This window comes from Dipteris shenzhenensis, chromosome 16 (genome assembly GCF_047967505.1).
Source record: "Dipteris shenzhenensis isolate YYH24624 ecotype China chromosome 16, Dip_SZ_1.0, whole genome shotgun sequence".
Taxonomy (NCBI): Eukaryota; Viridiplantae; Streptophyta; class Polypodiopsida; order Gleicheniales; family Dipteridaceae; genus Dipteris; species Dipteris shenzhenensis.
The window spans coordinates 3,452,954-3,465,948 of record NC_141611.1 but is presented as its reverse complement, the minus strand read 5'-3'; the positions used below and the strand labels follow the sequence as shown (position 1 = coordinate 3,465,948).

At 41.1% G+C, this 12,995-nt stretch overlaps 1 protein-coding gene across 1 annotated transcript; it reads right to left on the bottom strand.

The window, feature by feature from the left end:
• Window positions 1–4,491: 4,491 nt before the first annotated feature.
• LOC147892419 (chalcone synthase-like) lies at window positions 4,492–6,389 on the bottom strand. Its single transcript, XM_087387038.1, has 2 exons — window positions 6,117–6,389; window positions 4,492–5,708 (listed from the first exon to the last, which is right to left on the bottom strand). Exons 1-2 carry the CDS (start codon window positions 6,304–6,306, stop codon window positions 4,702–4,704), a joined length of 1,197 nt encoding a protein of 398 aa, XP_087243164.1. The 5' UTR covers window positions 6,307–6,389; the 3' UTR covers window positions 4,492–4,701.
• Between the last annotated feature and the right edge of the window lie 6,606 nt (window positions 6,390–12,995).

The following is a 12,995-nucleotide window of genomic DNA, read 5'->3' as shown; positions in this document are numbered from 1 at the left end:
AAAATCGTGATTTAAGAGTCGCATGGTAAGATTTTATAGCTCCATTGGTATCTTGGTCTACATGAGGAAGTGTGGGAGTCTCACGTGGTAATAACATGTGGGTTGAAGGCAAGGTATTCACATGTGATTCGAACCTATGGATTCACATGATTCGAAGCCTACAACCTACAACCCATAGGAAGTAGATCTGAGTTTTGAGAGCATCAAATATCCCCATGTGAACAGAAGAAAGAGTTTTATGAAAAAAGGTTATGGGTTGTAGGCTTCGAATACTAACGAAGTCGGCGAGCCCATCTCTCCTCGAAGTATTCCATGAATGCAATCTGCATCGCAAAATCTTTTTTGAATTGTCCAATTAATATTTATGCTTGCTCCATTAACTCTGCATCAGACAAAGGCTTGTCTATCCACATATCCATAATGGCTCCAAGCCTTCTAAACATTTTTGCTTGCCTGGGCCAGTCATCACGGACCTTCTTGATGAGATGCTTTAACCAACAATGAAATACATGCCACATGCCTTTAGGTATATTGGCACATTGAAGACATGCCTAGACAAGAGAGAATATGAATTGGTGGCAAGGAATTGAAGACACAAATTGGTTAGGCAATGGCTAAAGTTTGCACCTTGGAGAAAAATCTAAGAGTACCTAAGAGCATCGATTTCTACACAGGCATCATCTACCATAAATGCTTTCAACTCCCATGACTTATTGACATCAAGTACACGATTTCTTAACTCAGTCAACCGGTAGATTATTGTGGTTGGAGTTGAGCTTGTGGTAATGATCCAAGCTACTGGGACACCATTACGATGTCTATCAAATATCAAAATAGTGTATGTGAAACTATAAAAAATAGAAAGTACTACTATTAGATAATGTGCATAGAAGATACACTATATAAAGTTCTAAAATGTGACTCGGAATTTTTCTACCTTATAAATATTAGTGTCGAATGTTGAATCCATTGAAACTAGGCTCTCATGACCAAACAAGTTCATCTTTTGTAACTACCATGGTGATTGAATTCCTAGGATGAACTCACACGAACCATCCATAGTCTGTTATTTGTATTCAAAGACATTTTTATTGTTCTCTGACCCACATGCGAATGCTTTGGGCATCATTAGAATGTAGCTGATAGGTGTCAAATGCAAGGCGCTTGGCAGTATTCAATATATCTCTAATTGATATAAAGTCATCCCTTACAAAGGCATAGTCTAGATCTGTTTCTTGCCTTACATGCATTGATGCAATCTGTTTATCAAGGACTTGCAATGGTGTGAACCCTTTGCACAATATGTGGAAAATCCAAGTTTTTTTCTCTATAGACAACCATTAAGCAAAGAGGGAGCAAAGGCTACATTTGACCCATGAGCAACATCTTCTTCAAGCTTTCCATGACAAAATCTATCGCTTGAATCAGTGTGGTGCATCATCATGTAAGAAATGCATGCCACATCATCCCAATGGTACAACTTCTTGATGATATAGACAACCCCTTCCTTTTCGTGCTCGAATTGCACATGGCCTTAAACCTGGTCCAGATTTGGGAATGTTTGCCAAGTCTAGAGGTTTTGACACCTCATGCCTTGAGTCGGTGGGACCATATGAGCACCAGTATCTATAAAGAAGAGTGATGGTACTAGTCATTACAAGGAAGACTTTCATATGACAATGAATTACAAATGCCAGATTCAACTTATGTTTTCTTCAACAACCATGACGCTCCGTCTTGTCAATGCGAAAGATTGGGGGAAAATCAGGGTTGTTGCTCTCCCCCTCAATGTAGTCATCTACACGATGCAATTCCACATATGCAACATGCATAACCTTGTAGGGGGAGTAAGGATCCTCAACCAATTCCCAATTTAGGTGCCTCGCACTGAAGCAACCTTCTGGTGGACATTGGAGTTTGCTGACATGATATCCACGTTTGAGTTTGGACAAGCATATGGGCGTGGAATCAATCAATGTAAGTCTATTACATCATTTCAATAACAAAAAGTAGTTTACAATGAAAGGAGTTGAGAGAAATATTTTGACATGCGCATTGGCAGGGAGTGATGATCAGGGTCCACCATGTGCTGAAGATGCTGGACTCCACCCGAATACTCCACAAGGCTAGTGATTCTCACAAGCAAGCCCACAATATATTGATTAGGCTCGAAAGATTAATATTGGTCTACCTTAAAAGATTAATATTGGTCTGCCTTAATAATATTAATAATCTCTCTCTCTTTCTCTCTCTCTCTCTCTCTCTCTCTCTCTCTCTCTCATACTCTTAATACTCTAGTTTCTAACCCACACTCTAGTTTCTAAAAAACAAACAGAAAAATGAATGAATGAGAGAGGCCAGCTCAAAGATTTAAAAAGAATCACACTATGAAGAGATTGGGTAGAAATTGTTGAAGTTTCGTTGTTTGAATTAGAACTATATGAGCGAGCTCACAGATGCCATGCAGGAAGAGCTCAGGAAGAGCAAAGGCACTACCCAACAACCTATCGCCTCTTGTCAGTCTGAGATGAAGCGTTGCCTTTGGGACTTGCGGGAGTAAACTATAGAGTACAGGACTAGAGTCTACGACCTAGATCGCCTCTTGCCAGTCGTGCCCATGGGGCCTGCATGGCTAGAGATCAATGCTCATCGACCTGGTTGGTGATGCAGTTTCTTGCATATCCTACTAAAGCTCATGAGTCTTAGCGCAACTACATTTCCTTCATTCAAGCATTTATCACTTATCCACGGTGATAATCAAAGGGACGGCTTCTGCAAGTTCCTAGTTCATACTTGAAACAATAGCTGGCCATGAAAGGCTCGTAACTTGCCCAGGGCGTAGCCTCGATACAAGGATACAAATCCTCCATAGACTATGCACTATACCTTGCACGCGAAAATCAGCAGCTCTGGTTCTCATCCATTCTCCAAAACGGCTACGCTTCTTGTAGATTGCAGATACATCCTACTTCGTCCCCATTTTGCACAAAATTCATGCGCTTTTTCCTGTGCCTCCATGTGACGGTCTACAACAGCTGGCCATGGGACGTAAGTTGCCTAGGGAGGGGCTACAACAGCACCTACATTCAGTGCAAGAGCTACTGTGTGCAAAGCTGCTCCTGTGTAGCTTTTGTGTTTGAAGACAATACAAGATCGTGCTTTGGCATTCACGAGGCCTTTGATGGAAGCACTTACTTGACGTTCGAGAGATTGGATGATGCCCAATCAAAAACTGTACGTGCGAACAAGCTCACGAATCTCACTTCACAAAATTGTTCGTAAGGATAGAAGGACATGAGAAGGTGATAGCTTAATCTCCAATCCCTTACCTTGTCCGATGCTCCAGCGCAAGTGAAGGTGCTCCACGGGCTATACTCTAGCAAAGGATCTTGCACAATGGAACAGCTCACCACAGAGCTAGAGCGACCACGCAGCGTCTACGCAACTTGAGAAAGAGACAAAAGACCTGAAACCTGGAGGAAGTGGAAGTGGAGAATTTCGACGGAGAATATCAAAGTTGTTGATTGCAGCCTGTCAGGGCCACTTCAATGGCGTCAAGGAGGAGGGGCAAGCCAGAAAGTTGAACCGTGAAAAGAATATCGTGGAAAGCTACTTTCTTGACTTCCGTTGAGTGTATGGGGGTCCCATGCAAAAGCTACAGGTCCACGCTGGAAGGTACGGATGTAGAATATCGTGAGGCGTGACCGACGTTCCCAACAGGTTCAGTCGAGGCACGCGTTTGGACCTTGGAAGCATCTTCCGTAGTCACCAGCGCCCGCCCTCCTTTGGATTTGTCTCCTTACTCATATCCTTCACACAAGGCTGAAGGCTAGTCTCCACCTCACAGCGGGGTCGCTTCGACAAGACCCTCAACCTTCCTCCATGCTCCTGCCGCGTGTCCACCATGCACCGTGGTGAACTCAGAGGAGTTAATTTCCAGTCGTTGCTTCGTCTTCTTTAACTAAAAAGTTTTAGCATGCTTTCAGATCCCAGATACCGGAGGCTGAACAAGTGCAGAAGCCGGTAAAGTTCATGATATATACATAGTACTTGTATTTTCTCATGCTGAATTCTGTCGTTCACAACACGCAATTTTTGACGCAATTTGTAATCACCTGACGAAACATCAATGCTGTTGGCTGGTTAGAACGTCCGCCCACATTTATTTAGTTGCTGGTGGCGGGCAGAATCGCATACACATTGCCTGTGGCTAGGCAGACAAGGCCTACCTTACGTAAGCACATTTCATTTTTGCCAAGTCCCCCCCCGCCCATGTGCTTGGGCGAGAAGTCTTGCCCAACCCAGGCTTGGGCGAGTGGCGAAAATTGTGAGCGTTACACGAGTGCATAATTGCAATGGCAATGTCTAGAGTCAGATCTATCATAATTAGAGCGTCTAGTCATAAGCTCTACTTTATCGTTACCATCATAAGTAAATTATGGAGACGGTTTTTTGTCATACTGCCGAGGCAGAAAGAAGTTGTGACAATACTTCGCGCAAAAAAAAAAAAATCATTATTGTAAGCATATATTGTATAGGAAACTTGTATTACATATCTCTTGCACTCTAGTGCAATCCAGGATGCGCGGGAGACATATAAATCGTGGATGACATAAATTGACCTGATGTGCGGGGAGATGGGAGCTTATTACACGTCGACCCGAGCAGTTTAGAATGCAGCCTTTTCAGCTATTCTTAGTACTAAGTAGTAAGGGGCACACTTCTCAGTAGAATTGTCTCACAGGTTAGACCTGGGCCAAAGCCCAAAAGCAATCCCCATTCAAGGCCTTCTCCTGTGGTTGCAAGCTTCTGTTCAATTGACTGCTTGCGGATCTGATCCATTATGAAAAGCACGCAGGCACTTGACATGTTGCCGTACTCGGAAAGAACCTGTCTACTGGCGGCCATCTTCTCAGGCTTCAGCTGTAACTTTTGCTCCACTTGATCCAGAATTGCTGGACCTCCAGGGTGAGCGATCCAGAAAACGTCGTTGAACGAAGGAGCTTCCTCTCCAAAGACTTTCTCGAAAGCGTCTTTCAACACTCCACCTATGTTCTTAGATATAATGCCGGGAACATCTTTCATCAGGTGGAAAGTCAACCCTACCTCCCTAAGATGCCCATCGATCGCTCCATCGCTGTCCGGTAAAATGTTGGATCCCGTGTAATGGATTTCGAACCATGGCTTCTCCACTTCAGGGATCGGGTCTGAGCCTACGATGATGGCTGAGGCGCCATCCCCGAACAGGGCTTGACCCACTAGGCTGTCGAGGTGAGTTTCACTTGGCCCCCGGAATGTGACGGCTGTCAACTCGCTGCAAACCACGAGGACACGTGCTCCCTTGTTGTTCTCAGCCAAATCCTTTGCAACCCTCATCACGGTTCCTCCGGCGAAGCAACCCTGCTGATACATCATGAGCCTCTTCACGGATGGGCGCAATCCAAGCAGCTTGGTTAAAGCCCAATCAGCGCCAGGCATATCAACTCCGCTCGTAGTGCAGAAGACAAGATGAGTGATCTTGGATTTGGGCTGACCCCATTCCTTGATAGCTTTGGCTGCAGCTTCCTTCCCAAGCTTGGGCACCTCCACAACCACCATGTCCTGTCTGACATCGAGGGATTTCTCCCAGTATGCGCACATGCTAGGATTAGCTTTGAGGATCTCCTCATTCAAGTACATATATCTCTTCTTGATGCCAGACTTCTCACCTGCATTGAAATGGCAATCGTGCCGTCAGGGTGATTGCATTGAAATGGCAATCGTGCAGTCAGAGTGATCACAAACTGTGAATAGACGAACTCAGAGGTCGTGCAAAATAAAAGAATCTGCGATCACAAACTAATTCCTACTAATGAAGTCAGGCAGATGAGTAGTTCGGGAGCCAGGGGCGAAAAAAGGATGAGAAATTCCTTCTCCATTACGTAGATAGGCACACTCAGAGAACCAGGGGATGAAGTAAGGGAAGGGGTGAAATACACTCTTGCGAATTCAGGAAGAAAATTGACCAACGATAGGGGAATGACATGGGAAACAAGCCCAACATTAATTGCTCGTCAACCCAAACCACACGGAAGGGGAGATAATCCAATATGTCTACGGCACAACTCGCCACTTACACATTCGTCTGAATTTCTCCTTGAGTTCGCCCAAGTGATTGCTATTGGTGATGTTAAAGTAGAAGTCGGGATACTCGCTCTGGAGGAGCACATTGGGGGGGTTAGCGGTGCCGATGGCGAGGACAGAGGCGGGGCCGTCTGCACGCTCCATTTTGCGGGGGCAAGGGGTGGAGAATTCAGGGACAGGCATGGTGCAGATTAAGGAAGAAGAGAGGAGCAAAGGGAAGCTGCGTGCCGAGGTATGAGGATCAGTCTGAGGGAAGAGAATAGGAGGGGGTGGAAATTTGTACAGCGAGAGAGAGAGAGAAGCAAGCAAAACATTGGGCGTGAAGAAGGTGATGGAGAGTGGACTACTCGTGAAGGCCGGGAACGTGCATGGTAACGAGGTCCTCATGTAGTGACAAGTCCCGTTGCACACGCGCATCTCCCTTCAATGCCTTTACCCTTCTTGTGTGATCCCGTCCTCAAGTTTTCCCAGGCCTACCCTACCGTTTCTCGCCGCACACTCTCACGTGCTTCTTGGATGCCCTTTGTGGAGACGTGGAACTCTATTAGGAATTTTGGTTTCCATGTTTTTTAGAGGGATATGGATTAATTTAGCTTATTCATTTTGGTCTTTGGGGATTTTTGGCCTGCCATAGGTAGCCTTAATGAAGGTTGTGGCTTTGAGATCAGAAAATTAAAATCTTGTTATTATTTATGCTCTCTTAGGTGTTAATTTGTGGTTAGTGCACTTGTAGAGTATTGATGATTTGGGATGACTTTTGGGCCATTCTCATTCACTCCTCTTTGTACACTCTTAATCTCTTTCCTTGGGGTCTCCAATTTATGCTCTCTCTTGAGCATTTCACCTGTACACAGGCGGGCCTAATGAATGATAGATATATCATTCACCTTGTTTTTTGGTGTTGAGAGTGTTTCATTGAACGCTTGCCACTTCTGAGCAGGTGGGACATGGTAATTTCTTTTTGAAATTAATGACTTGGGTCGACTAATACAGATATTGTTCCTACAAATTCCACCAAACCTCGTCGAAGGTATTGAATTCTTGTTGATCTCCTCCTCATAAGTTTCTCCTTCATCCTCTTCAATACCTATGCTGATTCCGCCTTTTCTCAGTCTACAAGCTTTGCTTTCCACTCGTTCCTCTGTTGCTCTGGAAGTTTCATAGCTTTGTTGCTTTCTGGCTTTGCTTCGTTGACTTATTGCTTCTCTTTTGCAATCTACCGTAGTATTTATTGTGCCGCATGAATTTCCTTGCCTTTCTTGGTTGCTATGTTTGGCTCTTGCGAATGGTTTTGTAGGTATGCTTGAATTTCACTATCCTCCGTCACTCTCAAATCAAGCTTGTATCCCCCTGTGCTTGTTTTCTAACTTTTGATTTCTTATACTTCATGCCATTCATACTTTGTTTCTTGAACTTCTTCTTGCCTTTCTATGAATGCTCGAGCGTCTTGGCCTTTCAATATATCAGCTTGACATGGAGAACTTTGAAGTACTGGCATAGGTGGAGGTCTTTGTGGATGGCGAGTTGGTTATTGGGATCTCCTTCTTTGCGAATTACCTCAATTGGCATTTTCATCAACATGAATCTCGCTCTTTGTGAGTGTATCAACACTCTTCTTGCATATGCTCTTTGTTAGATGTTATTTGCCGAATTGAAGTATGGATTGTTTCAAACTTTATTGATGTTGCTTCCCCCTTCGATATTTGGGGGATGATTGGCTTAATCCCTCTTGGCGAAGCTTAATAGATCATTGCCATTGCAATCATGTGGGATTTTGGAAAGCAACCTATGCATGGTTTCCAAGCGACAACAGCGTGGCCATTAAAAAAGTCATGACTAGAAAATCTACTAAACGAAGCTTTTAGGCTTGCTTTTTTTCTCTCAGGTCAGCCCATGAAGGAAAGTCATTGATGTGTTCAAGATGGAAGTCAACTATTTCCCTTGAAAACCTTAAATCTTTATGCCTGTTCAAGAGGTTACCTATGTGATGAAGATATAGTTGTTCATACATTCAAGATGAAAGTTGGCACTCTCTCTAGCTGAAGTGGCCTTTTTAGGAGGTTACTGACGTGATGAATATATAGTGTGAAGTATTTACAATGGCAGTCAGGTCGTGTGTATTGTTTACTATTCACCAATCATAATGTGTAATAGATTTTTCTAGCAAGAGAACATGGAGAAGTTGTAAGCCAACAAACTCAATGGAGTTAGAGGAAGTGTGTTAAGTTTTTCATTGTGTCAGCTCATATGAAGATCTATATGTTTTTGTCACTTGAACTACATCGTCTCATCATACTTGCAATTGCACAATTGATCTGGTATCAAAGTTATGTGTAGATGAAACAAGTTTGATTCAACAGAAAGAAACTGTTTGATTCATACTCACATTTCTAATATTTTCCGTTGGTAGCTTTCAAGTTACTCTAGAATATTATATGTTGAAGGTAAAATTTGTGTAATTAAAATAGGAGTTTCGATTTGGATTTGGGTTGTTATGGAGATAAGAGATGGAGGACTTTCGAGGGTCTCATGCAATTGGTTTTACTCTTATTTTTTGGGCATTGAATCCATGAACTTGTCTATATCCTACCAGTATTGGTGATACAACAGAGGGAATCTCCCAAATATTGCCAAGGGTAAATGTTTGCAATGTTTGCCGCATTCGAGAAAGGGCATGTGGCCTTGTATGCTATAAATTCTTGTTTGTGATGCAAATTTATAGCATTTGAGATGTTCGGCTTTGTGATGCATTTGCAAAAGTCTGTGTGGGCTTCTATGCTTTATATTCGAACATTTCTGATGAAACTGTACAACATTTGAGATGTTAGGCTTTGTGTTTATGTTTACATTGAAATCAATTTAGCAAGTCTTTCTTCATAGAGTGTTTGTGCAATTGGAGCAGTAGTTTCTTTTTTTACTATTTACTTGCAAAAGTGCAAACAAGAAGATGCCCAATGCTTTGCTTTTGTTCATGACCCATCATTGACATTAGCAGAAGATTTCACATCATTTTGTAAGCTATGACTACAATGGTTATGTTCGTGCATATGAATGTTGCAACAAGTAGCTACACAAATGTTGACAATGCGTTGCCCCACATTTCCTTCAAATTAAAAGAGGCTTCATCAAGAAAAACCCATTTAACTTAGATGCAATAGAGTGCTTAGTGCGGTCTCCCATCAACCAAAAGTTATAGTGAATTGTTTGACACATTACATCATGAAATCACCCCTGGCCCGCAATATAGCAAGAGTCCTTGGTATGTTCTTAAAAGGACCCACATAACTCTTACGAACTACCAAGGGAAGACATCGCCCACTTAGTTGCTATGACTTCCACTTCTAGAGCATGGCTCCACAATTGTCTAACAAGGTTGTCCTCCTCCCTCAACTTAAAATTCATTCTCTCATGTTCACAAGGAACTACCCTTTCCAAGTTGAACTACTGGAAGGCCCTTGGAAGAGCAGACATGGATGTCAGCTATTGGAAGGAGTTGTGCTCGTGGTTTGGTAACGGAAGCATTGACGAAACTGAGGTGCTTGGTTAACTTGCCTCGAGGCATTATGCATAGTGGAAGGGCTTTCATTTGCTCCATCGAACGAATGGACAAGCAGACATGGATGTCGGCTGGAAGGTGTTGTGCTTGTGTTGTGGTAAGGAAACCATTTCAAGAGGGGGAAGGATCCACTTGAGGTGCTTAGTTAAGTTGCCCCAAGGTTGTGTTAGCTTGTACACCTTGTGAATGATAGCCTTTAAACTATACTTCATATGATGGAAGTTATGGACATCTGAATGGCCAAGATCGTTCATGATTAAAGCATTCAACATTGTTTCATCTTCCACTGCCCAGTTTTTGCCTAGTAGACACCAACGGTAATATGATGGGAGCCTCCGAGAAGCTCTTCTGCTATGCATCATGCCTCATACAAGAAAAAGATAGAGAATTGCCCATGTCACTCATGTATCTCTTGCAGATGCCAAACATTTCTTTCCAAGTTGAAAGGGTTGAACTTAAGAACAAATTCAAGGACAACCTTCACAGAGTTTTTCCCTGCTAAGCATATTCAAAGACAGATTCCTTGAAAAGATAGCTTTTCCTTGACTGTTCTATGGTTGTCCTTGAAACTGTAATATTCCCGTGCAAACTTCCTACCAATATATAGCCCAATGGGAACTCACGATAAAACGATAGCTAGAATTTTTTCTTCAAGACCATGAAGATTTTGGTCTGTCAAACTCTTTCATCAACTTGGCTTCACATGCAAAGAGCACAATTGAGAGGCAAAACACTACATGCTAGAGATGCTCTCTTAGACACAAACATAGAGAATCTCTTGCAATCTAACGTGACTTTGTTGGACCCTACGAACATCATCTGACTTTAAATTGAAGCTAAAGAAAACTTATTAGCCATGGTTTGCAACTAGGCCCCCCAACCTTCTTTATCACATTTTCATCGATCAAAAGGATTTGGGAACCATTGATGATATGTTTGAGGGCATTACATGCCAATGCCAATGAAAGTGAGCCTAACACATCAACTGCACGGGCGAAATTATAGACTAGTTCTATGACCATGGATGGCTTACTTTGGGTCAAAAATGCAACCTCACTCAACACGCTCAACCATGAGGACATAGAAGCCTTTGTACACAAATATATGACAATAGACATCTCACAACTTGATGTCCTAAATTGCAAACAATTCCAAGTCCACAACCATATGAAAACTTCTCATAAAATAAATAAGTCTTGTTGGTTTGGATTCCCTCAACCGCCATTATGTGCCTTGTCATGGAAAAGTTAAAGATATCCAACAATCAATTTATCATCAATAGGAGTTGAATATGAAGGCTATACCAATTTTGCATGATAAGTAGTAGTTTAGTTACTCTTAAAGCTTGAGATGATTCTAACACATTTCAATCTAACAACAATGACTCAATGTGTCATGCAAGGAACAAAGATATTGAAATGCACCATTGCTTCAAATAAAAGTTTTCGTGTAGTGAGATAGATCTTGTTAATGTTTTGACACAAAAACAAGTCTACATATACTAAAAATTTCATTTACTTCCAATATCAGCTACAACTTAGGAGAAGGAAGTCATTGATAAGTTGTACATTTTATATATAAAATTTATTATGTACTCTATACTTGACTATGCACTTTATGAGCTCAGTTTGATGTTTCTTCTTTATCACCTTTGCTATTTGCCATAATGCAACATTATACAAAAGAATCTAAAAATATATTTGGAAAAGTACCCTCTATTATATATAGTTTATAAAAAAAAAGCATACTTAGCATAAATATTAATAATGATATTTGAAAAAAGATGAGGTAAATGGGGGAATGCTCATTGGCTATTTGCCAATAATCGATATATTTTTAAACATATTCTAAGAACCCTCTCTGTTAATCATCAACGTCATGATGCTTATGTAACCACTTTATGACACCAAAGATCTAGCAATCTAAATTTCAAAATTTTGGTATTGCCAATGACTCCCAACATGGTCCATGACCTTCCATAGGTCTCTTTTCGGAACAAGACCATCAACATTTTCCTTCATCGTGGTCTAGATGTACATACATTCTTCAAATCACTAACTTAAAATTTTGGGGTTATGCTATGTTTGGATTGTGCATCATGATTTGTCACTTTACAAATGACTATTCTAGAATGGCTTGTAACTAGATGCATTGGATGACTTCAAAGGATTCAAAGCTCTTATTGAAAAGACATCAAAATCCTCTAATGTGATATGGAGTTGAATGTAAGTTAAGCTACTTAAATGTGTCTTTACAAATTATAGAATCAAATGCCAATTCACTCACAGATACACCCCTTAACAAAATATAGTTGAAAGAAAGAGCATAATGAGTTTGAAACCAACTAGACGCATCCATGTGAACTATCATTAAATAGGTCTCGATGATGACAAGATTTGTAATATTCCAATGTTCCATAATTGGTCTTGTGTTTTCTTCTTTCATATTTGTATTCTTGACCTCTAATATGATCTTTATTGGTTTGGTCTTCATAAAAGTTGCTCTAACTATCCTAGAAGTGGTGTCACTACTTTTGGACTCAAAATGAATCATTCCGGTAGTAGCCTATATTAGATTCACATGCATAATTTTATGTTTCTTGGTTCCTCACCTTTACATATTTTAACAAATTTAATCTTACAATGAACCCTACGATCAAGTACTTGTCATTTAAACATAGTTCACATTGAGCCATGAGGTTGTTGTTCTCCCTAGGTTTGTCTTAATTTTATTATTTCCTACTTGCTTGATTACCCTACCTCTTCCTTTAAAATCATGTATCAATTGAGAGGATAGTTCATCCCATGTTTCCCTCTTTGCTACCAAAAGATCACGGAGTCAGCTAAAAGATTCATTGGTCTATAGACATGATGCTCTTTGTATCATTATAATGGTCATCTCCATCATTAGATGGACCATAAAAATTTCAAGGAATCTTATTAAACCCACCCTCTCACATCAAAGTTGGGAATTTAAGTTTCCCAAAATATCATCCTTGACTACCATTATTATTTTTGTCCATTATATTCATTGCCCATATTCATTGCCAAGCCCAAAAAGATAAAAGTGATCAGGGGTTAGGTAAGGTTTTGGCACTTTCACTTTGCTATTATTTGGTGAAATGGAACTTAGAAGCATCTCAAAGCTTGAGGTCCAAATATTGTCACTATTATGAGTTAATTATTTAGTATGCTACCTTGATAAGAACTATGAGTTCTCAATAATAGCTATTTGGGCCTATACGCTATAAGATCATCCTATCAATTTAATGTGAATTGAAATTCTTAACAACATTGCAAGTATCACAATATCGTAC

Excerpts from the sequence above, each read along its gene's own strand:
- LOC147892419 (XM_087387038.1), bottom strand. The coding sequence starts at position 6,306 with ATGCCTGTCCCTGAATTCTCCACCCCTTGCCCCCGCAAAATGGAGCGT. Across the intron at positions 5,709-6,116 it reads GGAGAAATTCAGACGAATGT|GTGAGAAGTCTGGCATCAAG; the intron begins GTAAGTGGCGAG and ends ATTTCAATGCAG.